The sequence below is a fragment of the Strix aluco genome, chromosome 7 (genome assembly GCF_031877795.1).
Source record: "Strix aluco isolate bStrAlu1 chromosome 7, bStrAlu1.hap1, whole genome shotgun sequence".
NCBI lineage: Eukaryota > Metazoa > Chordata > Aves > Strigiformes > Strigidae > Strix > Strix aluco.
Genome location: NC_133937.1, coordinates 32,461,342 through 32,487,272, shown reverse-complemented (window position 1 = coordinate 32,487,272; position 25,931 = coordinate 32,461,342). Strand labels below are relative to the sequence as shown.

Sequence of the window (25,931 nt, the reverse complement as noted above, 5' to 3'; positions counted from 1 at the left end):
ACTTTTATGAAAATATATTGGGTATACAGTGGGTCTAAAATTTTACCCTGCACTCCTTTTTAAGAATAAAATGAGCAAATCAGCATGCACAAAATGATACAAAAATTCTGAGAAATGATGCAAACCTAAGCACAGTTCCTGGGCAAAAGTCATTAGATTATGCCTAAGAATACTCAGCTTTTCCCTTGATAAATCTTTCCAATGACACTGGCCCATTTTTATGATTACTCCAAGAAGATTTATTCTTTTGAAGAATGTTTGCAATTTTTGAGACATTTTCATCATTTGAATTACTTTCTTGGATTAATTTTAGTCTCCTCACTTATGTTTTATAAAAATGGCTAAATTATTTGAGTAGTCTCCAGTTATTCAGCTATTTCTTATTTTACAAAGGTGGGTATTTTCATTGCTGCTTTATCATAAATTGCTGTAGATCCTTCTCTGGAAATGTATAAAACATTGTTACAACTTTTGGGTGACAGAGAGCAGCAACTGTATTGAGACTATAGTCATTGCAGGGCAGGAAGTTTCTGATTTATGAAAATGTTCCTTCACAAAAATGACTGTTTTTCAGGAAGGTGTTTTCAGTCCAGCTTGCCTGTTTCTTTTGTATACTTCAGTGTTATGTGTAAATCGGGCAGAAACAATTGTGAATAGGCTATACAAGTGTACTAAATAAGTGTTGGTTCTTATTTGTCTAAGCGTAACCTCATCTTGAACTTGGAAAGCAAAACATATCCATCTCCTTAGTTTTTACTGAAGAAGTAGTAATCAAAAGGTAATTCCAAAGAAAGTTTTGGGGAAAGTGCAAGGAATTGCTCAGTAAATGGGTGTTGCATGAGGAGGCATCACTAGCTTGGAAAGCACAATTTAGGAGGAGATCCCCGGAGATAAGAGTGGCTGGGAATTGTCACGTTCAGCAAGCCTGACAGGTAGTAAGTCAGGAATCAGAGGTCACTTAAAAAGAATGTGAGAAGTGAATTAGTTGTTAGCTAGACCTTAGTTTGCCGTGGGTTATCAGGGCATAAAAACCTTCCTAAAAGTTGTCATGTGTTGCATTCCTCTTGTTGGAGGTGGTACCCTGTTGGAATGGCTTGTTTTCCAGAAGTAACAATTGAAAATTACCCAAAATAGTCTGCAGAGGAAGAGACACAATGTGCTATCCATGAGCTGGGTATTAAACAGTGAAGCTCATTTGCTAACTGAGCAATTCACTTGGGGTACTGTGAGTTGGAATTGTGGATTTGAATTCAGATGGAACTATCTGACTACTGAAGTGTGGTAAAAGAAGTAACAGGGTAAAGACTAGCCTCAGCTTAGGTGTACCTGGCTGTGGTTTATCTTTCAGAGTAGTTTTACAGCTGGAACTCTGGGGGTGCTAAACTGGGGGGAAAAAAAAAAAAATCTTTATCTTTCTTTTACAGGATAATTAAAAACTTCTCTTAGGTTGTAGCATATCTGCTCTTTCTTCCTCCTACTATTTCATTCACCCTTTGGTTTTCGGACACCTGTATGAAAGATTGCATTGAAGAAGGAACTGAGGTTGATGTAATGGAAAAAGGCTTAACTTGGTGGTATGTTGCTCGCAGGGACAGTTTGCAGGAGTAAGAGGTTAAACGGTCAATTGGTTTGGCCTCCTTTGGGAAGGAGGTGTAGAAGGATGTGGAAAGAGGGGAAATACTATTTCCTTTTCCTGAGTAGAAGACTAACACAAATGCTTACATCGATACAGAGGAGAAAAATAAAAACTCCTTTCATAAGGTAATGTCATATTAACAAGCTAGAATTGGGGAAGAGCATTCATCTTTCCAAATCACTTTAAATTACATCAGATGATGAAAGAGCTATTTACAGTAATGATACATCCAAGATGTATATTAACCCGTTTCTTAAAAAGGCAAGTCAATGTTAGGCACTCACAGATGTTTAACAGGGACTTGCATTTCAAGCAAAGAATGACAGTTCATGCCATTGTGTTTTCTTTCTATATTTAATCAAGTAAAATAATTTTATTTTCTTTAAATATTTATTTTTTCCCAACTTGCCATTTATAATAAACTGTCAAATATACTTCACTTCCCATGGGAAATTTATTTCCCTCCATTGTATGCACCCAGCCTCTTATTGTTAGATTTCAGTACAAGGCTGCCTGCATGGGTTTGTTTTGCCTTTAGCAAAACGGCAATAGGGAATTTTTGTTCTGACAAACATTTCCCATCCTTGCATTGGCAAAGAGGAAGGGTCCAGCAGCAGATTTCTTGAGTTACATACTCAGATCTAAGCCCTGGATGTAAAATACCTGATATTGTATGTCCTTCTCTGACTTCCGGCACTCATCACTGCCCTGGTGATCAAATGGTTATGTTATCAAATTATTATCAAATGCTTTTCAAACCTTGAAAGCATTTCTTGTACTGTAAACAGACAAAGTGAGTTTGTATTTTTAGCTTTGACAGAAATATCCTGATGATCTGGAAAAGCCTGCGTGATACCATCAAAACTTCTCATTTTAAAGCAAGGCTTTAAAAGGTATTGCCTGGTCTGTGGTTAAAGGGTGGCTGAGGAAAAACTCTGCTGTTCTTAACTCTTTGAGAAATGATAACTGCGCAACCTTCAGATTGCCACAGAAGAATTATGGGGATGTAAGTTGTTTTTCAAGGTGCTAAGAGTTATTTATAATTAGAGATTCCTTGACCTTGACTCCAGTGATAATACTTGCCTCTTTCTTCACTTCCAGATCACTGTTCCTTGTAACTTGCTCTTTAGGTCCAGCTATGTTTGACAATGTATTTCTGTGTAAGTCCAATGAAAAGTTGTTTGTTTCTTTTAAAAGTAATAATAACAATAATAATAATAATAATGCCCCCCAATTCTGCCCTGCTTTACCTGTTTCAGGACAGAAGCCTGCTAGTGTTGTCTTTATAAAACACTAATGTATCTGGTTTATAGGGAGGGGAACAGTAACAAAAGGAGTGTAATAAGAGTATTACTCCTGTGACTCATAGGGGTTGTGGCAGCTTCAGACTTTATCTAGACATGTGCTACTAATGGCCATCAGGACTGAAAGGAACTTTTTGGTGACTTAATTATACATCATTAAGTCAAACTGCTGTTAGCTCTGTTCACAGAGCTAACCCTGCATGGAGCAGAGTTGGTATGCTCATGCACATGACTTTGCATAACCAGGTTCATTAGGACAAAAGCAGGTAGAGATGATTTCCCTTTCGTAAGTTATATGGGCTGAACAGAGAATGTGAGTTAAAAGTATATTTGCTGGTACATTTCCAAAGCAATCCAACTGGGAGTGGGTAAAGTCATAGGCAGTGTGCCTAGGGTTAATACAGCTGTATCAGCTCCGAGCCCACTGCCTGTGCTGTGATCAGGGCTCTCTGCTATTGGCTGAGAGCAGGGGAGGGAGGCAAAGGAAGAAAATCCACCGCTTAATTTAGGCAGTGACGAATGGGTTGCTGTGCAGGATGTTTCACTCCTGGATGTCTGGGGTGATGCAGATACTAAAAAGGGAAATGCATTTTCTCATCATATCTTTACAAGCAAGGTGTCGTGGGTAGCAGCTGACCCTGGCCTACATCTTTTAGTGAGGCTGCTTAAGGTGCTTGGAGGATGAGGGTCTTAATCATACATAATATTATAGTGCTGTGCTACTTTCCCTTGTCCTGTCCCCCCACTTTTCCATGCTTTTGGACTGGCTGACTCCATCACAGCCCTTTTGTCCAGGCATTGGCATTTGCTTTTGAATCTGGACACATCAAATATGATACATTTCTGGGCTATTTTATTTCAGAGCTGTAGCTTAAATATGTTAGGATATATCCTCAGATTGAGCAGGCCTAGCCAGAGTATGTGAAAGACACAACAGGTCTGTTTAAGCATCTCTGGCAGAGAGTCGCATAAGAAGCTTTTGCTTGGCTAAAAAATGGTGCTGTCAGCTAATGCTGCTATGAGGAGAGAGTGAATTCAATTTTTATGTCTGAGCAAATGGCCATTGCTTGTGGAGGCTGCAGCTGCTGGTGTCGCAGGTAGCCCAGGGAGGCTGCACTGTGATTTGGGTAACTATGTGTCCAGTGCTCTCAGATACAATCTTTTTTTCCCTGCTTAGGATGCATTTCGGTGGAATACATTGTTCTGCTGACATTCCTGGATGACTTTCTTCTCGCTGGGTCATTACTGAAGTCATACTGCAGTGCTTTTACTGAGAAATGGCTGCCACGCAGCTGAAGATTCTGGTCATGGACACAACACATGAACATGTGTTACTTCCCATTTCTTATGAGAATTAGTGCCATGGAATGTCTAGTCTAAAGTCTTCCTTCAGCTCAAACATAATTCCACCAAGTGTTTTTTTGTGATACGCTTTTCTTTAGATCTGAAGTGCATATAGGAACTGTACTGCTCACTCTGCATTTTAACCAGTACACTGCACTTTCCTCCTCCTCCTCTTCGTTATCCTGGCACAGCTGAATGTGTGGATGTGTAAGGAATGGGACTAGGGAAGAATCCAGGTTGTACAACAAAGAGAAAGCACAAGAAAGCTTAAGGTCAAGGGGTACAGTCAGTTAGACCCAGGTATGAAGCCAGAGAGAACCGTGGTGGGAACCATTGCACAAAATTTTGGGAAGGGTTTTCAGATATTTTAGTACAAGTCTGCTCTGGCACATGGTTGTCAATCACTAGTCTTAACTCACGGCCCTTTTATTTGCAGCATGTGCTGGTTATAGGTTAGGCTGATGCAGATTGTGCTTAACGTGATACTGAAATCCTGCCTGCATATGCTGTGTGCTGATGACATTCAGCCAAAGGCTTTAATGTGCCTCATGCAGGCCTGAGATCATAAATGGCTTTTATTTGTAGAATTTGGATGAACAAATGGTCTTTTCTTAGCCCATCCCAGTCTTATTTGCTTTCTATTTTAGGACATAATGATAACTGCTAGCTTTTCATGTGTATACCCAACTGTTTTGCCAGAGTTAAAATCAGCTTTAGTTAAAAGCCATCTCAGCCTAATAAGACAGTACTGAGCTATTAGTTTACTTTGATTCTAGACATTCAACATATCTGTGATATTAGTAGAATGGAAATAATGTTAATTTACTCTTGCTAAACACTTCAAGGAACCCAGAAAGAGTAAGTAAATGTCATTGTTGCTATAGAATAATAAAAGCATGTTATTAACCCCTTGTATCACACATGAGCACAAGACTAAGTGCGACAACACTGCTTTTGGCTTTCAAAGAGGCAATTAAATAGGTAGAGCTCCTTCATGGATCCCTACTTCCTCCATGTAACTAGTTTTGGCACTAGTAAAGATAAAGATACTGGAGGTCTCCAGTATCTTTAGTAGTAGTAGAGATATTTTGCTGTCTATAGGTATTTTGCTATCTATACCTAGTAAAGATGCTAGGTAGACCTTTTGTGTAAGGCAATTTTTCTATTCTGACTGCTTCAGAAATTCAGTTAGAAGCAAAATGAAGTGCTTTAAAAATCTCTTTCTTGGTTCCATATCTGAGAAGTTTCAGTTTCACAGAGGCTTCTTGGATAAAGCTGAAAAAAGCATGGAAAACACAGCAGATTTTTTGAGGGATTAATGTAGCAGGGAATGTATCATCACAGTTTGGCAGGACACCAGGTCAGGAATGTGGAAGCTGGCATGCTAGGGAGAAGCAGTAGTGCTAGGAAGCTGAGAAATGGGTGCTGTTTAAAACTGCAGTTCAGCACCGAGACTGGAGGAAAGATCTCATTTGTTGTCACAATCAGAAGGCAAATTGCATGGTTTCAGATTTAGCATAAGAAAACATAGGCTGGAAGGGACCTTGAGAGATGATGTGGTATCCACCCAAAATGAAAGGCAAGATCAGCTTACCAAAGCCTTCTTGACAGATGTTTGCTTGTCCTCTCCTCAGCCCCATGCTGGAAATTCCAGAACCTCCCTTGGTTACCTGTTCCAGCCTTTGCTGTCATTACAGAGTAGCGTGGAGTCTTGAGCTGGCATGGAAGATCAGAGGGATCCATTACGCGGTGTCAGTCCTTGTCATTTCATGATTTCAATTTGTAACATTTGTCCTCTAGAGCAAAGTCCTGGTATTAGGACATCTCAGGGTTGTTTTTCAAGTCCAAGTCATGTCAGCAGTCTGTGACTTGCATTTTATCACAAGATACCATGGTGCTTAGTCCCCTTTTGTTTTTTTTAAGGGTTTTGAGAAGAACACCACCACTGGCAGGAAGAGGGATGTGTTGCAAATGGTGACCTGGATAGCAAGAATACACAGCATATATTTGGGGTTCTCTTGGCCCATTATCCAGCAAACAAAAGTCAGGCCCTTTAGTGTCGAAAGCAGTGACTCTCCTCTTATTGTCAGTTGCGATAATAAACTTGGGCTTGCCCTTTTGCAAGGTGTGGTGTTGCCTGGGCTGTAAACCCATGAGGAGGTGAAGGATTTCAGGCTGTACCTGTTCAGTCAGGTTGAGCAGTGCAGCCAGGATGATCTTTTCCCTGGTGCCTGGGCTTTAACTGCTCTGTTCTGCTTGGTCTCCATTTGCAGCTATTTGTTGATGTTTCAGGCATGTGGCAAGGATGTTACATTCACCAAAGGAACCTGAATTTGGGGATAATGAAAGATGGAAAATCCTTTGTTCCAGGCTATCTCCACTGTGGCTTCCATGCATGCCCCAGCTGATGGGCATTCCCTTTCTGCTTCACTGGTCTTCCAGGCCTTTCCTTCCCTCTGTCCCCTGAGGCTGGGCACAGAAGCTGTAGCACAGCCCTTGCAGTTCAGTTCTGTCTGCCACATCAGCCTCGTCAGATCTTACCAGGTGCTGAATTCCCTCTTACCAGGAAATCTCTTTGAGTATTTTATGTTTGAGCGGAGAGAAATGGGAGCTTGGGGCTGAGCCAAAGATTTCTGATGTGACATGAGACATTGTGGCATCCTCTGGGACAGAGAGCATTCAGTGCTCCTGGCTTCAGGTTTGCTTTCTGCCATCAAAGAGTCTTTCAGAATCTCAGTGAAAAGTGAGTGTCGACTACCAAGTTAATAGCAAAATCCCTGAGCGAGTGTCCTTATGCCGATGAGAGACCATAAGAACTAGTTTCCCACACCTGCAGGTGGAAGACAATATGTCCTGCCATGCAGCCATCACTGCTGTCATGCTGCTGTCACCCTTGCCTTGGGCCCTCCCGGAAAAAAGGTTTGTCCCCTCTTCCTGGCCGAGATGTGCCACCGCCCCTGAGCTGGGTGGACACACTGGGCTTTGCTGCCACCCACCGGGGAAGAGCAGCATCCTGATGATGCTCACTCAGGCCTCCTGTAAGCATCTTGCTAAAAGCAAGAAAACACTGATTGCTTTAGAAGACAGGAACTTTTTGCAGTGATGATCATTTTTGTAGCTCCTTCCTAACAAGATCTGAAGTTTGTACAGAGCTTGTCTGGCAGTCTTTGAATTATAAACAGCATGAAAAACTTGTGAGGTACTTTCCCTCTTCTACTGAGTACATCTATAATGACAAAGATTAAATCTTTGTACCGGACTGGGAAGTGTTTGAGGAAAGGAAGATGTACCTTTGCATTGCTGTGTAATTCTCCCCTTTGGTTATCAAGTGTTGCAATGGGTGGGTGGTTCATGAGGGTTAATGAACCAAGTAACTGACAAGAAATGCATTTGTTTGTTTATTTGCAGATTGTGCTGGCTGTGGAAGAGACATAAAAAATGGACAAGCCTTGCTAGCTCTGGATAAGCAGTGGCACCTGGGGTGCTTTAAGTGCAAGGCCTGCGGGAAGGTCCTAACCGGGGAATACATCAGCAAGTAAGTAACCTTTGCATCTCTTCTGCACTCTTGGCATGAGTTCTTGTTGCCACTAGAGGAGAGCTTGCAGCAAAGTTCACCTTTTGAAGTCCAGTTTTGACCACCTTTCCTTACACACCAAAATCTTTGTTCCCAGTGAGAGCTCAGTTGGGAAAGGAAAGTAAACTGCAAAATGCAACTGAAAGGTGGTGTTTTAATGATAGTAGTCTATATTTAATACCAGTACGGAAGGGGGTATATCTCCATGTTCCCACAAAGGATTGGGTGAATTCCTGCATCTGTTTTCTGTGTTAGCCAGGTAAAGCTTTGTGTCATTTTGCTTTCCAACATGTGATTTTGAGGAAAAAATGCAGGAACCTGTCCGTTGCTTGCCTTTGCTAGAGAACAGAGTAAATGTGACGATCTGATTGACCTGACACTGTTTCTCATCTCCATATAAGAAACTAATCAAGAAGGTTTTTAGTGGAAGGAAGTGTAGAGGAAAAGAATGGGGAAAAGTGGTGTAATGATAAAATAGAGAGAGCGAAGATACAGTCTATGTTCCCCCCTTCAAGCATACAACAAAGAGGAAAAAACAGGGAAACAATGTATGCCTCACAAACCTGTCATTAAGGGGTGTAAAACATTTAATAAAAAGTAGCATCTGTAATTTCTCAAAAGAAGTTCAGTGCCTGAGAAATACTCCTAAACTGACTAGTATTTCCACTTTTACTATATGTTCCTTGTTTGTACTAAAAAACTGCATAACCTTACACTTAAAAATAACTGCTTATACTCTTGCAGACTACCAAGGATTTTTTTTTGCTGAAGTGAACAATAACTACCTGCCTATGATAAAGACTGGTTTCCTCTCATTCCCATGGACATAGTTCCACTGATTCCCTAGAACTGCACCACCTGTAGGTGTAGAGAGTCAGTTCTAAATATTTACTTTATAAAGACATTTACTTCAGTGGTTTGTACTGGATGCCTTTTCTTGATGGGAATTTAAGGAATAATTCTAAGAGTCACTAATGAGAACATGATTTCTTTTCGTCTACTACAAAATATTTCCCTTAACTTCTCTCCCCTTTGCTTATTGCTGTGTATAGGAGTTCCAGACTGAAGACAAGGGAATAGTGTAAGGCATGCTGTAACCTGTTTATTGAAAGGTGGTTTGTAATTTGTGGATTTCTTTTTTCAGAGATGGTGCTCCTTATTGTGAAAAGGACTATCAAGTTCTTTTTGGAGTCAAATGTGAAGCATGTCACCAGTTCATTACTGGGAAAGTCCTAGAGGTAGGTGTTTTGTAAACTAGCGTTTAAGAATTGGGCCATGTCCTAATATGTCCTCATGCAACTGCAGAGAATACAGAAATTCTTATAGGAAAGTATGGCTTGACTCCAGCTTTAATGATTTTTAATACTCCACATTTCCTGGAAAAAAAAGCCTTTACATAATCAAGTTTGTGGACAAAATGGGGAACCACAAAGAACTTCAGTTACAGGTGTATTTTGTGAAGAAGAAACTGCATGTACTGTATGTTTTACAGTGAATAACAGAAAATAAACCTGAAAGTGTTACAGAAATAAAAGCAGCTGGGATTTGCTAGTGAATGTCTATTACAGGTTCTCTTCTTTGTGACCTATCTACTAGAGATATAAGGCTGTCACAGCCCTCATATGAGAAGTTTCATACTTGACGTAAAGTGATAACAGCTTGTGGTTTTCATTCTGGAGGTTTCTCTGGTTCAGAATTCAGAATATTAACTAGGATGGTAGCCACCAAATGAGGGACTCGGAATGCATGTGGACACGCGGTGCATTTGTCACTGCATCTATTAGGAGGAAGTACAGTTTTTTAATTAGCCAGGCTCTTAGTCTGTCTCCTTTGCGATGTGTATCTAATTCCTCTGGAGACCCACATGGATGATTAGGGAGAACAGTCTGAGTTTTCCCTTGAATAGGAAAGCTGTGTCTCTGGCTTTAATCTAGTGGTCTGCTACCATCTGCTTATCTGTTCCCATCTACTGATGAGTTTTTCAATTTAGTACTATGTATTGGTGACACCAGAGCTGCATTCCAGTGCAGGAAGCATACAGGAGAGAAGTAATTGGATTTGTGAGACTGGGAAGCATAAAAGAATTCTAAAATCATTTTAGATGCACGTGATAGGTGCTCTAACCAAGCAATGGAACCTATTCAGAGGTATGGAGATGAAAATGATAAAAGAGAAGGTTATTGGAGTCTATGGAGAGCTGGGAAGAAATAAGATATTCATATTTGGAACCTTTTGTGGATATGAATATAGCAAGGTTATTATTCTGTTACTCTTCCCAACATCAGTGAGAAAGAAACCTAGATTTGTGAGAGGATCATGAGCTGTAGCCTTTCAAAACTGAGTAAATTGAGACTAAGGAAAGACTAGTTTAATTGAACTAGGATTTAGCTGTTCGTCATAATCTAAGCTAAAATTTGGATTATCAGAAACATTGTGTCCCAACCAGAACCTTGATGAAGTCATTTTGGCCCCAGGGTTGGTTTCTCACTCCATAATTCTGAATCTTCTGATGGCTATTTATTCTCAGAAGAAGAGACAACATTTTGCTGAAGCAATGAAACATGTCCAACCTCTTGCAAGGATCCACCTCTTCTGAGTCAAAATCAGATAAAAAAGATGAAGATTCTTCCCTTTGACCTAGTCCCTGCAGAATCACAGGGCCTGAATTAGAAACAGACCCTTTCAATGATCTTATCAACACGTGGAAATATTAAGCATGCTAAATTCTGGGTAAGCCTAGAAATTTTGCTTGAATATTTGTGGGTCTCCTTGATTATCCGAGGTGCAACCCATCATAATACAGTAGAGGGCAGCAGTAGTTCTCAATATGTAGCTAAGACCAAACTCCTCTAAAGCCTGTAGAAGTTGAATTATTCATATAGTGCAACTCCTGAAGGCTGACTGCTATCTGAAGGGTGTAGATTGGACAAGTCCTTAGAAACTTCCACCAAAAAAATTAGTGCTGTGTAATCAGGGAGGTCATTCAGTCCATGAATAGAGTTCTGCAGGTATCATCTGGGAAAGCAGATGCAGGAGAGACATTCAAGCACTTTCTGTCATTAAGTGGTGTTTGAAAAGATAAGAAGATACAGGTGAGAAGCTAACATGCAATAATCAGAGCAATTTCTCAGAACTCTGGGCTAGTTTCTTGGCTCGTCCTAGAAACCTTTCACACTGTCAGAGATGCACAGTTCCAAAGGGGCAGTACCAATGCCTCTAAACTAGACTAAAGGAACTAATAAGTCAAAATTTAGGATGGGAAAATCATGTGTTAGCACATGTGTCCCCTTTGGCAGAAGAGGTAGTCTAAAGGATGGGGTCGGAGCATGATATAAATCCTCTGGTAGTAACAGAGATGAGAGATCAGAAGCAGCCATGGGGCCACGGATGATAATCCACAGAAGAGGATGCCACAGTTCAGGGAGGGCTGCAGACCTATTTGAGGCAGGACAATTAACAATTCCCTTATCCTGTACAGGAAAACACCCACAACCTTTCAGTACACCTGAAGTTTTAATTTAAATGAAGCTTGAAATTCTCACAGGAGGATTACTGTCTTCCCTCTTTGTTTTCTTTGGCAATGTTTCTTTGGCAAATTCGGGTATTTTTGATGATTTATATCATGTGGGTTGTCTTTTGTCCTTCTGCCTCTCTTCAGAAGGAAACATATTCTTGGTGTGAAGTAGCACAATCATGGGAACTGTCTAGGTAGAGGTTATGGCATCACTGACCAGCCCAAGTTATACCTACTAATGTCCAGTGGGAAAAAACCCAAAACACTTCGTATTTTGCCTTTGTTAATAAAACTGGTAGTAAATTCACTGATCAGTATCTTTCATTTTAGTTGTCAATAAAATAATTTGTTCTGTCGGGAGCAGAGTGTACTATTTCATCATCTTCATCCAAAGAAATGATTAGAAGAGATTGGAGGGAAGTATATAGTGCATTGTATACAAACACTTCCCTCTAATGGATCAGAAGAGATTAGCAGCATGCCATTGTGCTGCTTTATTTTCTGTTTATTCTTATTACATCTGGGACAGTATAGAAAAACTGAAAAATTATGGGAAATGAAAGCATGAAACTTAGCTTTGGGTTCACAGAGGCTTGTGCTATCTATTTTTCCAATAAAAGATCGATTTTTTTTTTTATTTGAAGAGAAACTGCAGATCTTTGCAACATTGCAGGCTTACAGCTCCTGCTCGTTTTTGTCCCTCATGCTTAGCACTTCTGGAAAAATCAGGCTTTCAGTCTTCTACAGTGAGCAGCCAGCAAGAGAGACAACCACTCCTTATGTGGACCTAAGAGTCTTCATCTCAGAAGCAGCTATGCCGTGTGCCTGGTAGGCACCCTTAGCAGAGGCTGTCAGAAAGCCAGGTTTTGAGTTCAAACCTTGATATTCAAACCTTGAGAGGATGGGTTCCCTCCAGCCATTCTGTAGAGGTGATCCCTCTGCTCAGTTAAGAAATGCGTTACTAGAAAAACAGTACTTACTTTGCCAATATTCACATATCATGGAAGAATGCTCTTTTTTCTAGGCCATAGATCTAACAACTTTCAGTAGCCATGAAAATATGCAAGAAAAATACCATGTGCGTTTAAGTCAGCTCAGAAATTTCTCATGTATTATTTGGCATGTAACTTTCTGTGACAAATAGTGACAGATGATAGATGAGTGCATGCCAACACAATAAATATGATAAGTATCCAGTATGAAATAGATATTGCAACTTTCTTGAGTGTACTGGATACTTTAATCATAGAATCGCAGAATGGTTGGGTTGGAAAGGACCTTAAAGATCATCCAGTTCCAACCCCCCTGCCATGGGCAGGGACACCTTCTGCTAGACCAGGTTGCTCAAAGCCCCGTCCAACCTGGCCTTGAACCCTTCCAGGGAGGGGACAGCCACAACCTCTCTGGGCAACCTGCTCCAGTGCCTCACCACCCTCACAGGAAAGAATTTCCTTCTTATATCTAATCTAAATCTACCCTCTTTCCGTTTAAAACTATTACCCCTCATCCTGTTGCTACACTCTCTGATAAAGAGTCCCTCACCATCTTTGCTGTAGCCCCCTTTAAGTACTAGAAGGCCCCTATAAGGTCTCCTTGGAGCCTTCTCCAGGCTGAACAATCCCAATCTGTCCTTATAGGCGAGGTGCTTGAGTATTTCAAGAAATGTTGTCAAGGCAACAGAGATCAGTGTTCTTCTGAGTTTCTCCAGCAGAAAGGAACCTTTATTTATGAAAAAATACTCATTTCCCATTAACTCTGGTGAAAAACGTTTTTATCAGGCAATAACAGCATAGTGAGAGTGAGGACTTTGATACAGACTTTGCACGAAGCTGTTGTCTTCGTAGCTTGAAATGAAGAAATTCACTCAACAGTCAGAATCCAATATAACTGTTAAGCAGGTATTCTTTATTAGCAGCGCTGGGGTCACCCTGGGGATTCTCCACCATAAGGGCTCCCACAAACTAGCAAGAGACATCAGTTTACATACACACAAATCATACATATTCATTAGATTTCCTGGAAAGGGGTGTCTTATGATAATGAGTTCCCAGAATTCATTTACCTAAGATGCCCATCTGATCCTAATCCTACAAATTTCTGTGTAGACATGTGTACCTCTACAAATCTAAGTAAACTTCAGCACATATTTAGCTATTTGGAAGGTGCTGGCCTAAATAATTTTTGTGTAATGTGGTTATCATACACAATATAACTATTCCTCCAGGGCTTAATTCAAAATACGTTAAATCAGTGAGAAGCTTTCCATTGACTTCAGGAATGGTGGATCATGCCTATATGCATGTATTTCATCTTAGCTTATCTAAAGTGTTATCAAAACTTCTAAGTAGTATTCTTTTAGTTCTGCAGAAAGAAGACATCAGGGCAGAAACAGGTGGATAATTCACATGAAATCGTAGAGAAAGCCTGAGAATAAGATTCAGGTCTTATGATTTTCAATCTTTTTGGCTGTTACTGATAGGAACAGGATTTGATCTCATGATCTAGAGATAGATACCTGCTATCAAATCCCTCAACCTTGCTAGTCTACCCATTTATCTTTATAATACTACTTGCTTAATATTAATTTGCAAATAAAAAGCCATTGTGTGATTTCTCCTGGCTGTGCATAGCTCGAGTTCCTGTTCTGGTGGGCTGCTGCCTGCGCTGTGTTTGTTTCCTGTGCACTGTTGAAACTTGCACCCCACCTTGTAAGCAGTGGCATAATGCCATTTTAACAGATGGGCCTGAAAAGAGAAATGCCAGGGCACCAGAAGGCTCCCTTGACTTCAGCCTGCAAGGTTAAGGTCCAAATGTATTTTTGATATTGTAATTTATGCTGATTTTAAAGTGGAGTAGTAATTTATGATGTGGTATTTAATGTGAAGTAGGTTTAGTACTTGTAGATACTGTTACTTTAATGTGCCAGAATTTTAAGATGTCTCGTGTGCTGCAACTAGTTCTGAAAGATGTCAGTTCTGAGACACCTTGACTGCTGAAGTTAGAAATAAATAACAATAATTATGGGGGAAAAAAACCAAACAGTGAAAGCTTCTATGGTTCCTTCTAAGGAAACTGTAGCCATATTTAAGAGGTAAAGAATGTGAGCCAGAAGAGTGTGTAGGTTTCTTCAGTTATTGTTTTCAGAGCTAGATTTAGAAACCTGTGCTATGCGGGGTTCAGAGAAGTTTCTGCTGATTCTTTACATGTAAATGAGTCTGTCCTAAATAAATAAATAACAAATAGATGATAGAACAACCTTGGTGGTTCCCATATACTGTAAATGGTTTATTTGAACCATGCCTGTTGATGTTGTTCAAGGATGTGCCTTCTGCCAACACTTACCCATGCAAGCAACTTCACTTATGTGAGTATTAGTATTCAGATGCTTCAGCTGATTGACTTTTAGGGAAACTCGGTAGCCAACATGTTTAAGTAATTTATTTTAAAGAGATTTAGGCTCATAGCTCACGTGAAAACATCACCCTTCTCAGCGAAGATCCATGCAGTACAGAGTTTAGTTAGGTACTTCAGTACATTCATGCATCTGGTCATGTGTTCTTATAACTACACTTTCTAGATTGAGGAACCATGGAGAGAATCTTAAAACAACAGAGATTTATTTCAATTCCATTCAGAAATGTTAAATAAAAGGCTAACATATATTCTTCTGCTGAACAAAATATTTACCAAGGCTGTTTCCATAGTGATTATGCAGGAGGTACCACAAAATGTGTTATTTACTGGATTTTAATGATGCAACCTGTACTGGTAATACAGGTTGAAGTGATGTAAAATTTTAAACACATTTATAAATGAAGCAATTAATGAACTGAACAAAGACTGATGGTATGGTGGATCCAAATGGGTTTGTTTTTGGTGGTATGTTAAAGTTGTGGTAAAATAATATCCCTGCAGAATGTATTACCATTCTGTTTTCACAGCACTAGGCATCTACTGATCTGGGTGTCTTATAGGCTTGGGAGAGACTTTGCTTTCAACCAGTACCTCCCAGTCACCCTTGTCATCTTCACACACCATAAAAATGTAGGGGAAAAGGTTACACAGTAAATGAGAAGCAGCAGTGGATTTTAGTGCATGCTTTGTTAGTTCTGTGATTTGCTTTGTTTGTATTAATTTTATTGTTGTTACAATAATGAGTAAACATGAACACAATGCCTGAATGTCCCAGGTAAATGATAAGAAAAAGCAGAATGACATGCTGTGATTGTCCTCTTAGACAGGTATATACTGCAGACCACAGGACTTTTTTGATTATGAAAAAAATACCTCTTGAGAGATCAGATAGGGTCAGTGCACAGGGCCCACTGTAAATTCATCAGATGTTCACAGAGTGTGTCTGAAGTGGTGATCTCACCCAAAGTGGGCAAATAGAATAAAGGGGTACATGTACCAGTGTGGGAAGTGGCCCCAGCACTCTGCCTGCATTAATCTGAACCGGACTACTAGAATACAATCTCAGTGTAACTAAGTGTTTCTGACAAAACTAGACTAACACCCAGGAGGCTGTATAAATTCTTCAGAAGCCGTGGAAGTAATATTTAATAACTTCCCGAGAAAGAGAGCACTAATTTCATGTTCAGCAGGCGCCTCTCCCCAAGGGAAAAATGTTCTGAGTTGTATCAACATCAAATAGTGACACACCAAGTGATGAGAAATGGTCCTGCCCCTGCCTGGGCCGGTATTCTTCCCCCTTTTGATTTTTCAGAAAGGGTTGGTCATATTACTGCTGGGGTGGGTTTAATGTGCAGGGAGGATTATTTGCTTGTGTTGGTGGGTGTGTGCAGGAGGGTGCGTGAGTGGGAGCAGAGGAGTGAGGCTCGGGGCTGGGTGCGGTTCCAGGCACTTCACTGTGAGCTGTCTGGGTGAGAACACAAGCTGTCTGCACATCGCTTCTGGTCGTGCTCCGAATTTGAACGGAGTTGGAGGGAGTCAGCCCACCGGGCTGAGGAGGAAATGGACTTAGACTGAAGAATTATTATCAGAAGGTAAACCCCTTCCTGTGAAACTAGATCTGAACTGGAAGGGGTCATGGCTTGCTTTTGGGGGGGAGAGGGAGGGGTGCAGCTTTGTGATGTGACTGAATAGCTTGCCAGTGGTATTGTAGTAAGGTACTTGTACTTTTGTTCCTGTGCACCAGAAGACTTTTTTTTTAAAGGCTGTGTGTAATTCTGTAGTTTAGATAAAGAGAGTGCAGCTAACGTTCTTAAACTGCCAGGAAGAGAGGAGAATGGCACAGAACTTGGGCTGTTTCTGATTGCAACTGATTGCTGATGTATGGAGGAACAATACAATTCTTTATCTCAAATAATTCTTAATATACTTTGTTGGCTCTTTTGATCGCTTCTGGAGATCTGTTGCACAGAAATAAGGTTAGAGTTTGTTTCCAGTTTCCCTGCCTTTTTGCTGAGAAATGTGTTTTATCAGTTAATGTAGAATGCTGACTTTTTTTTTTTTTCCTAACGTGGGGTTTGTTTGCATAAAAATGGGGAAATGAAAAGTATAATAATAACTCAGGATATGAGTAAACGGTTCAGACAGGTTGTCTATGTAGCTGAGTAGCAGCATAGATTTAATTTAATTTAGACTACCCTTCCCTGGTGAAAAATATCTTATATGTAATTGCCTAGAACATCACATCGTGCACAGGGTCAGAAATCTAGAATAAATATACTTTCAGTAAAATAACATAAATCGCTTCATGTAAAAGTCTTTCTAACAGGATTTTGGCTATTTCCCTCTCCCATCTCAAAAGATTGGATTTGTCAAGAGGGATATCTGTAGTTGGGAAAGACTTTACACATAAAGATGACAAAAGAGTATCTGAAGTTGACAGAGCCCTAACAGAAGTTTAGTTGCTATGGCAGCATAATCACAAGGCATTAACTTCTCAGCAGTGGTTTGGAAACCATCCTTCAATCAATTTGAACATCAATAGGAAGGGGAGGAATGTTAAGAGGATGTAGGGATTGTGAATGAGACGAGCAAGTTGTAACAAGTAATTTGAAAAAATAACCAATTAAAGCTTCCTTATTGCCACAAAGGGATTTAAGAAATCTTGCAGGTGGTTATAAAAGTATGGCTTATTTGTATAAATTGCTTTCGTAAGGTGTTGCTGAGTTAGGATCTATACTTCCTAGCACAACATCTTTAGCTTTTACTTTTTTGATTTAGTTAAATATTCTCCAGTGTGTTTCTCGCACGAAATATTAGTGAAAAACTTTAACAGGCTGCTCAAAACACTTTAAAATGATATTTCAGTAGAGGCATTTATATCAGTATAAAGCTTCTTGCCACCAACAGCAGCCTTTGTGATATATAGCCATTGCATGTATTCCAGTAACACGCAGGTACTTAAGTAGTTTTTTCATGTCTTAGAGGTGCATGTAACACATAGCAATTTTTAGTAGAAGAGTAATTTACCTGGATGACTTTTTTTTTTTTTTTTTTAGTTATATAGCTGTATTAAGAATTCAATTGCATGGTTGTCACTGCAGAACACATCTTGTTCTCCTCTTGGAACAGTCTGCTTATGGGAAAACATAATACTCTATTTTTATTTTGTAGCTTCCATTGCTTCTTCTGTTCATCTTTTAAACCTTTGCATTGTGCTAGTGCTACCTGCCACAATCACCCACAACAGAGATATAAAATTAATAATGATCCCTGCATCAAAGTACTTACCCTGAAAACAAAAGTTCCTCCAGTGTTGCAGTCTCACTGTCACTGGGGATGCGATGACAGGGGAATGTGAGAATGCACTCTGAAATTATTTCAGCCAGTTACTTCTTGTTTCTCCCAGACTGAGATCACAGTGGTGAAATATTTTGCAGGGTTGTGATCTTTCATTTTTACATCCTGCTTTAAGTCCTTCTATCAGTGGAGAGTTTGCTACTGACTTCTAGAAGAGCAGGATAGGATTTAGACCTGTCCCTCATAAAAAGTAATTGGTGGGAAGAATGCAGCAATAACGTGTTTGAAACTTGAGAAGTAGAGAAGAGCCTGTTGGGGCAAGACTGTAGCTGTCACCTGTTTGTAACAGGCTTCGTCCAAGTATTGTGCTGAATGTTCACTCTGTGAGGACTCAGTCCCCTTTCTCTTTTGTCTGCTTTGTCAGGGTGTCAGGGTGCTTTCCTGGGGAGGGGCAGGGGGGGGGAACAAAACCAAAAGATACGTCTGGAATTTCTAGGGACTTTGAAGACCACAGAATTAACACATGTCTTTACTCAGCAGGTGCTTTACAGATGAAGAAATACGATACACATGAGTATTTTGTGGGTGATTAAATGTTTTAAATGACCACCTGGAGCACAGCATGGGTAGATCATATAGGTGTAATAGTTCTTTGAATAGATATCTGGGATGTATGACATTTATTACATGGCTTTTTCTTTGTAAGAGTGAAAAGCAGCACACAGCAAGAGATGCACCTTTTCATCACCAGCGACACACATACTCTGGCATTTAAACTGTGAAACTAGCTTGGGATGTTTTGTGGTTTGCAGAGATCTCTGAAATGAGCATCATAAACTTGAGTATGAGTTAAAATGTTGAAGAAATTGACTTTTATATGTAGGATTTGGAGTGAGAGATTTATTATGCATACAGATGGATCTTCTGTTGCTTTGGATTCTGTAAAGTAGTTGCATGTTGGCTGGAAAATGTTTTTTCCTAGCAATGAGGACAGTAAGAACTGAGGCAGTGAAAAACTTTAAGCAGACTTAGCAGCACCCTTGAACTACTGCTGTTGAGACAACAATTGTGGAGCCCCAGTACTTGGTTGAAAAGTGAATGGCAGCAAATGATGTTAGGTATCCCTTTCAGCTTTATGTCCATCACCTCCCTCCTCCCTGTTCATCACCATAGTAATATGTTGTGTCATTATTATTTTGTTGGAATAGTTTTCCCATGGTAACTAGAAATCTTGATTTTATATGGAGCTGAAGAAAACAAGGTAGGGAGTGAAATCCCCGTGTCTTGGCTCTGACAAACATACTCTTATGGGATGTTCATGCCAGCTAGGATTCAAAAGTATGCTTGCATAGTTTTGCATCTGTAATTGGAAAACACATGTATCAGCAGTGAGAAAACTAACAAATAGGACAAAAATGGACTTCTGCCAAAAACAAAAGGCTCTGCTTTTAGCAGAGTACATGTTGGTGTCTGACGTTTATTCAAAGTTATTCTATTTGAAAAAAGAGACAACTATTTCTCTGCACTAACTATCCACTGGTTAACTTAATGTCCTTCAATATTTCCATTTTAAATTTAGTGTTGAAACGAAGAAATTAACTCAACAGTAAAGGTTTTTTTTTACTGTTGAGCAGGTATTCTTTATTAGCAGCGCTGGGGTCGCCTTGGGGATTCTCCACCATAAGGGCTCCCAAGAACTAGCAAGGGACATCAGTTTACATACACACAAATCATACATATTCATTAGATTTTCTGGAAAGGGGTGTCTTATGATAATGAGTTCCCAGAATTCATTTACATAGTCCGAGCATGCGTAATAAAAATAGAGTCTTCAGTGGTGGAGGGAAGAAGTAAGTAGTTGTCTTCACGGTGTTTGCTAGTTGACCTTCTTTCCAGAGCATCCGCTGCGAAGTAAAGTCCAGGTGCCTTCTTCCTAAATCGACAGAATCATCCTCCCTAGATAGGATCTCTGCGTCCTTTTGTTCGAGTCCCCCTTATCTTAGTTTGCCCATTCTAGGAGTTGCCCAAGTGTCCATTGAAGGCTTTCAGTCTGCTCTCAGTGTTTTACATAGGGAGTCTTTTACTCTTTTCTAAACAAAGAGGCCTAGGGAAACAGTTAAGGAGTCTTTGGGAAACAAACTGAAGCAAAACACAAGCAAATCTTTCATGCATCACAGTTTAGTCTTAATCAATGATTGTCAGAAATTCATTTGTTTGAGCCCTTTCAGTGTAATATAAACACTTTGGCCAGAATTACAAAATGAGGATTCCCGAGAAATGTCTTAATGTAGTAAAATCCAGGCTAATAATTATATATGGGTGACTCTGAAGTTAAGAGCAATGTGATTGGGAAGAAAAATATTTTAAGAAAATCTGTCCCTTCCCTAGATTGTCATCTGTTCCTTGTTGTGACCTCTTGCTGGAACAGATTTCCAAAGGTAGCAGGTAGCACTGCAGTTAACCAAGGATAAAAAACATCCTTTAGACTTTTTAAAGGATTATTGGATCAGAATAGTTGGGATGACAGTGACTTTTAGGATCATTTCGCTACAAGAGAAGCCTCTAGTCACTAAATTAATTCACTCTTAACATGTTTTCCTGTTAGAACAATCTGTGAGTCTACCAGGTACAGATTAGCATAAATCGAGTGCTTCATGTCTAGTTTGTTTATTACAGGCTATCTTTGTTTTATATTCTCTGGTTATTTTCTACGATGTTCTGTGTCTGACCTCAAGCTTAGTTTCTTTCCCCCCTCCTTTGGCCTTCACAACTTTTATTTCTCTGTTTTTCTTGGGACACTCCCTCTGAACTGAATGCAGACATCAGAATGAAGATCAGGGTTTGCTAAATCACATGCCAAAGGTTGCACAGTTCCTGAAACAGCCTTCTGACAGAAAACTGGAAAGACAGTTTTGTGTTAGATGAACAAAAAATCAACTACAGTTGTTTGGATCTAGTGGTGTCCTGCATGGAGGTCCAGCAGGGCTGGGAGTCTGAGAATTTGAGTTCTCTGCCTGGCTCTGCTGCAAGCATTAATTTTGATCCAAGGTGAGTTGCTTAATCTCTCCCAAGCTCTCACTTGCTTTATCAGTTAGAAGGTGGTTTGCACTTGCCCACTGAATAGGTTAATATGAGTTTTGCCTAGTGCTACACTGACTTGTTCCCTCAGCCTTCCCCATACCACAGACCTCTGTCACAGCGCTGGACTCTCCAGGTCAGTAGCAATTCCAGTGCTGATGCAGCACACCCAACCCCAGAACTTCTCCTGGCATTGAACTTGAACTGTCTCTCTGAACCACAATCCACATCAACAAAAGCTCCCTTCTAGCAGCAAAGCCTCTGCTATACTGGGAATTTTGCTGCTTAGCCGAGACAGGTCTCAGTGAAATGATTTAACTCTATCGGAAATTTTTCCAGTGTAGCCTTAGGCTCAGACTCTAATTATTCTGCTGGTTTGGTCCAGACCTGTGCTCCCTAGCAGCAGCCTGATGCATGTGTAAAAGCTTCTGTCTATGTAAAGCCCATTGTAATGGATTTTAAGGTCAGAGGAACTGCTAAAATCATCTTGCTTGACCTTCTCTTTTCAAAATCATAGACCTTTCCCCTAGAAACCAAATGAAAGCTTACCCTTTGGGAAATTATCCTGCCTTGTCATGAAGACTGCAGAGTGATTGTAAAGCCAAAAGTTTTCCCTCTTGCTTAAATTACCTTTACTTTTTAGAAACTTCACCTTATTTTGAGGTTAAATTTGTCTAACTTCAGCTTTTTGATGTTGTCATAGTTTTTTCAATGGGATTGAAAAGCTCATGCTCTTTCCTGCTATTATCACCTTTCTTTGCTTTTAATCACCCATCCATTGTGATCTAGTGATCTCTGAAGCCTCTCTCTGAATAATGATCTGACTCTGAGTCTTTCAGGTTCACAGCTGAAGACTCATGTTGTTTTGATGGCTCTCCACTGAGCTATTCTGTAAGTCCACATGTACGCACTCATCACTGTTATAATGGTGATGTTGCAGTATCTGTTGTCAAAAGCAAAACCTTTCTTCTGCTTTTCCTTTATATTCTTTGTATACATTAAATGATCAGAAGAGCCAGCCCTTTCAGGTACTCTGAGAGCATTTTCTGGGAGATTATTAATGATATTCTCAAACTGCCTCTCTCAGTTGCTGTTGCCCACAACACGGCCCTCAGTCTCACAGGGGTCTGCTTTCTCGATTTGCAGGCATGTTACGTTAGACTATTAAAACATACTTGTTGAGTTTAGATAGCTTAAACAAGCATTGTCTTTGAGTTATCAGCAGACTTACCAGGAAAGGTTTTATATTCTTGTCTTGGCCAGTAGTAGAGGTACCTCATGCTGTGGGTAGAAGGAAGTAATCTCTGAGGTATCTGGCTCAGGAGAGCCTCCCCTGCTAACACTTCCATCTGTCAGAGAACTGTCTAGCTATAGTTTTCTTAAGACTCTTGAGTGCAAATTATTCAAGTCTCCCAATATGTAAATCTTGACTCATGGCAAACTTTTTAAATACATCTTGCTCAATAAACAGTATCACACAGGAAGAATATGTCTTTTGGCATTGTCAAATACAGACCAGAAAGATACACCTCCTGAATACTCCTACCTTTTCTGTGTCATCTTTCATGATTTTTCATCTACAGCTCGCAAGGGACCTTTGCCTGATCTGTGATTTATTTTTGGTTTTTTTTTTTTCCTATCGTGCTTTAATAAAGACTCTTACTGTCTTTAAACATACTGTCCATAGTTATTTTTTTCTTTGGTAACTTTAGCTTTCTTATTGGTTATCTGTATTTCTAACTTAATAACTTAAGTCATTGCTTTTTTTTTTTTCTTTTTAGTTAGTTGTATCTCGGATCTTACGATTTTTCTGTGCATCAAGCATATGGACCATGCTAACTTTTTTGTTTGCATTTTAGAATATAGAATTCAGGAAATTCAGTAGGATGTCTTAAAACTTTCTGAGTTTATCCTTTTGTGGTTGCTTTAAGATCTAGGAATATGTATGTTCCTTTAAAATTCCACATGCATACACATATATATGTATGCATGCATAACTGCTCTTTATTTCTGTCTCTATAAATGCAATCAAATTGTGATCAGAATGGAGATAATTGCTCATTTTTGGAATTGCAAATAACCTTTTATGTTAGGATGACGTCTGGTATTTACTACCTGCTGTCAGGTACAAGACTTTCTGATTTATGAAATAATTCTGTTGGAGTGTTTTTAAGATACAAAGTAGGTTTGTTACTGAATTTTCTAGCTAAATTTCAGTAGGTTGAATTCAGCTATAGTTCTCCTGACTGAGAAAGTTGTTCTAATTAAATAGATGAGTAATATCTCAGTCTTTCAAGATACTTCCTTCCCATTGTTTCAGAGATACTGTTGCAGCACTGCAAATACTTCAGTTAATGTGATCTGCTAGTGCATATACATCAAGCTCTGTTATTAGAAGTTCAGCCAAAGGGACAGGTCGAGGGACTAGGAGTCAGTTCACGCAGTTCATGAGAGTTCAAAGGAGAAACATGGTTGTGTTTCACTTTTGAACTCACGTATTCCTGATGACTCAGTGGTCCTGTTATCACTTAACGAAAGAAAATACGATGACTTAGGAAGTGGGAGACTACTGGAAGACTGCATATTGTATGCATTGAGTACATAATCCATTCACACAACAACATCCCTTGACATGTGTGATATAACTTAACACCCAGCAGCAAACCAAGCTAAGGGCTTTACTGTGCTTTCAGCAGGCTAGAAGCTGTGGCTGGAATGGCTTTCTCGCCTTGCTGCAGAGAGACCGAGCACTCAACTGTACAGCTCAGCAGACCTACACAACACTCTTGGTAGTCAGTAGAGGTGTTCTGCTGGCAGGTTGAGACAAAGTATGCCAGTATTAGGCTGTTTGAAAAGGCCCTTGGCACTATGGTGAAGTTACTGCAAAGTAGCTTTGCTGGCTGATTCTGATTTCAAACTAACCCAGCAATATGAATGTGGCTGTAATCAGGTCCTTTAGGTGAAGTATCTTTTCATGTCAAAAATCCATGCTGGAAAAAATGCATACAAGGTAAAGGAATATTTAGTTCTCTAATGCTTTGTGAAGCCTAAAGATTATAGAAGACATAGAAAGTCCACACCTGTACTTACAAACTGGACCTATTCCAGCATTGTTAAGAAATAGAGGAGGGATTTGTATCAGGCCTTGCCAAATGCTTGCTGTTGTGAAGTTCAAAATTAAAAAAAAAAAATCTGTGCAATAAATACGGTTTAAAAGAAAATTAAATGGCAGATGCTGGATTTTGCCCTCGTGCACCTAAAATAACAGCAATGAAGGCAGTGAATTCACAAATTTGTATTGTAATTAGATAAGAATTAATCTTTATAAAATCTAGCGCATATATTTCCTCTGGATTGTTTCTGATTAACTACATGTTCAGTCACTGGGAATAGATTTCTCTGTGCATAAATATAACCCAGGATCCTAACAGAGATGTTAAAATCCTGCACTAGGCAATAAAACTGCACTTGCTATTGCTTTGCTCCTCTGTACCACGCACAGGATTCTAACCAGCCACTTCAGGCTACTGTGGGTACATTTCTTAGTCGAGTGAAATTATCTTCTTTGTACTGACCTCCTGCTGTTAACTGTGTAGATAATATAAGTTCTTAACTTTGGTCCTGTGTGTAGCAATAGGTGGATTTGCCCCATGAAGACAGAATAAGTAGCTCCCATAAAGACCATAGTTGGTAGTTGAGCATTTCACCTGTGTGTGCAACTTGCTCAACATTGGATGTTGCAGAAAAGTAAGAACCCAAAGCAGAGCTGACAGTGCAGTCACAAGGAGAGGCTACTATCTTACTAAAGTAAGTCCAGTTGATATTCAGCTGCTGTGAGGACTGTTTCTTCATGCTAGCAGAGCAGTTGCACCACTGAGGATTTAGCCTGAATCATTACTCACATCTTTGCTATAGGGAAAAATTGTATTGCAAGCAGCTACTGATTGCATTGCTGTTAGCAGCAACTAATGGATATAACAATATTGTATGCTGACAGAATTAACGCTAGTAAATTACAAAGTTTATTACAGTCCATCTGTTAAGGAATATACTAGCATGACATTGGCAGTCACTGTTGGGATGCTGGGAAGTATTTTTGTATAAAAATCAGAAACAAGGCATGAATTAACAGTGGAAGTGTTCATAGCAGCAGGACAGCTGCAGTTCTGGCTTACCTAAGGCAGTACAGCAATCAATGGAAGGCTCTGAGGGTCTTCCACATCTCTTGCATGCACGTTGTCATTCAGATTTACAGTCATGGCCTCACGCTCCATTTCCCACTTTCCCCACCCCCCCATCGCCTCCCCCCATCTTGTGTCTTTCAGCCCATCAGCCTGGGAACTGCCCGTGTGAGCTCTGCTTCCCGCTGCTCCGTCCTGTCTCAGGTTGAGCAGAGGCAGAGACTGTGCTGAGAGATATTGTGATAGTAGTGTTAAAAAACAGCTTTAGAAGGACCTACTTTTAAAGATACACATCAAACAAGGGTTTATCAGGCTAGAATATTTTCAATGTTTAAATTATATTACACTTTCCTTCCTTTGGTAGAAACAGATTCTGAAGTCCTTTGGAAGCAAAGGAGCTGCGCCCCCCCCCCCCCCCCCCCTTTTTTTTTTTTTAAAAAAATCTGAGCGCAGATATTTGTAGTGACTTGCTAAACAGATAAGAGCCTGGGAAAAATGAGTGGACAGTTTGGATCAGGATGTTATTAGAGACAAATTTTGGTCTTCATAGTGTTTATGCTGTTCCAGCCACTCCTGAGATCACAGAAGC

The 25,931-nt window shown here is 39.9% G+C and overlaps 1 protein-coding gene across 4 annotated transcripts in view; it reads left to right on the top strand.

Annotated features, from left to right (window-relative positions):
• ABLIM1 (actin binding LIM protein 1) overlaps positions 1-25,931 on the top strand; it is a 211,403-nt gene that overhangs the window by 121,715 nt on the left and 63,757 nt on the right. For all 4 annotated transcript variants that reach the window (XM_074831343.1, XM_074831342.1, XM_074831340.1 and 1 more), the window contains exons 5-6: positions 7,693-7,819; positions 9,003-9,096. In XM_074831343.1, coding sequence (XP_074687444.1) covers positions 7,693-7,819; positions 9,003-9,096 — 221 coding nt within the window. The remainder of the gene's footprint in view (positions 1-7,692; positions 7,820-9,002; positions 9,097-25,931) is intronic.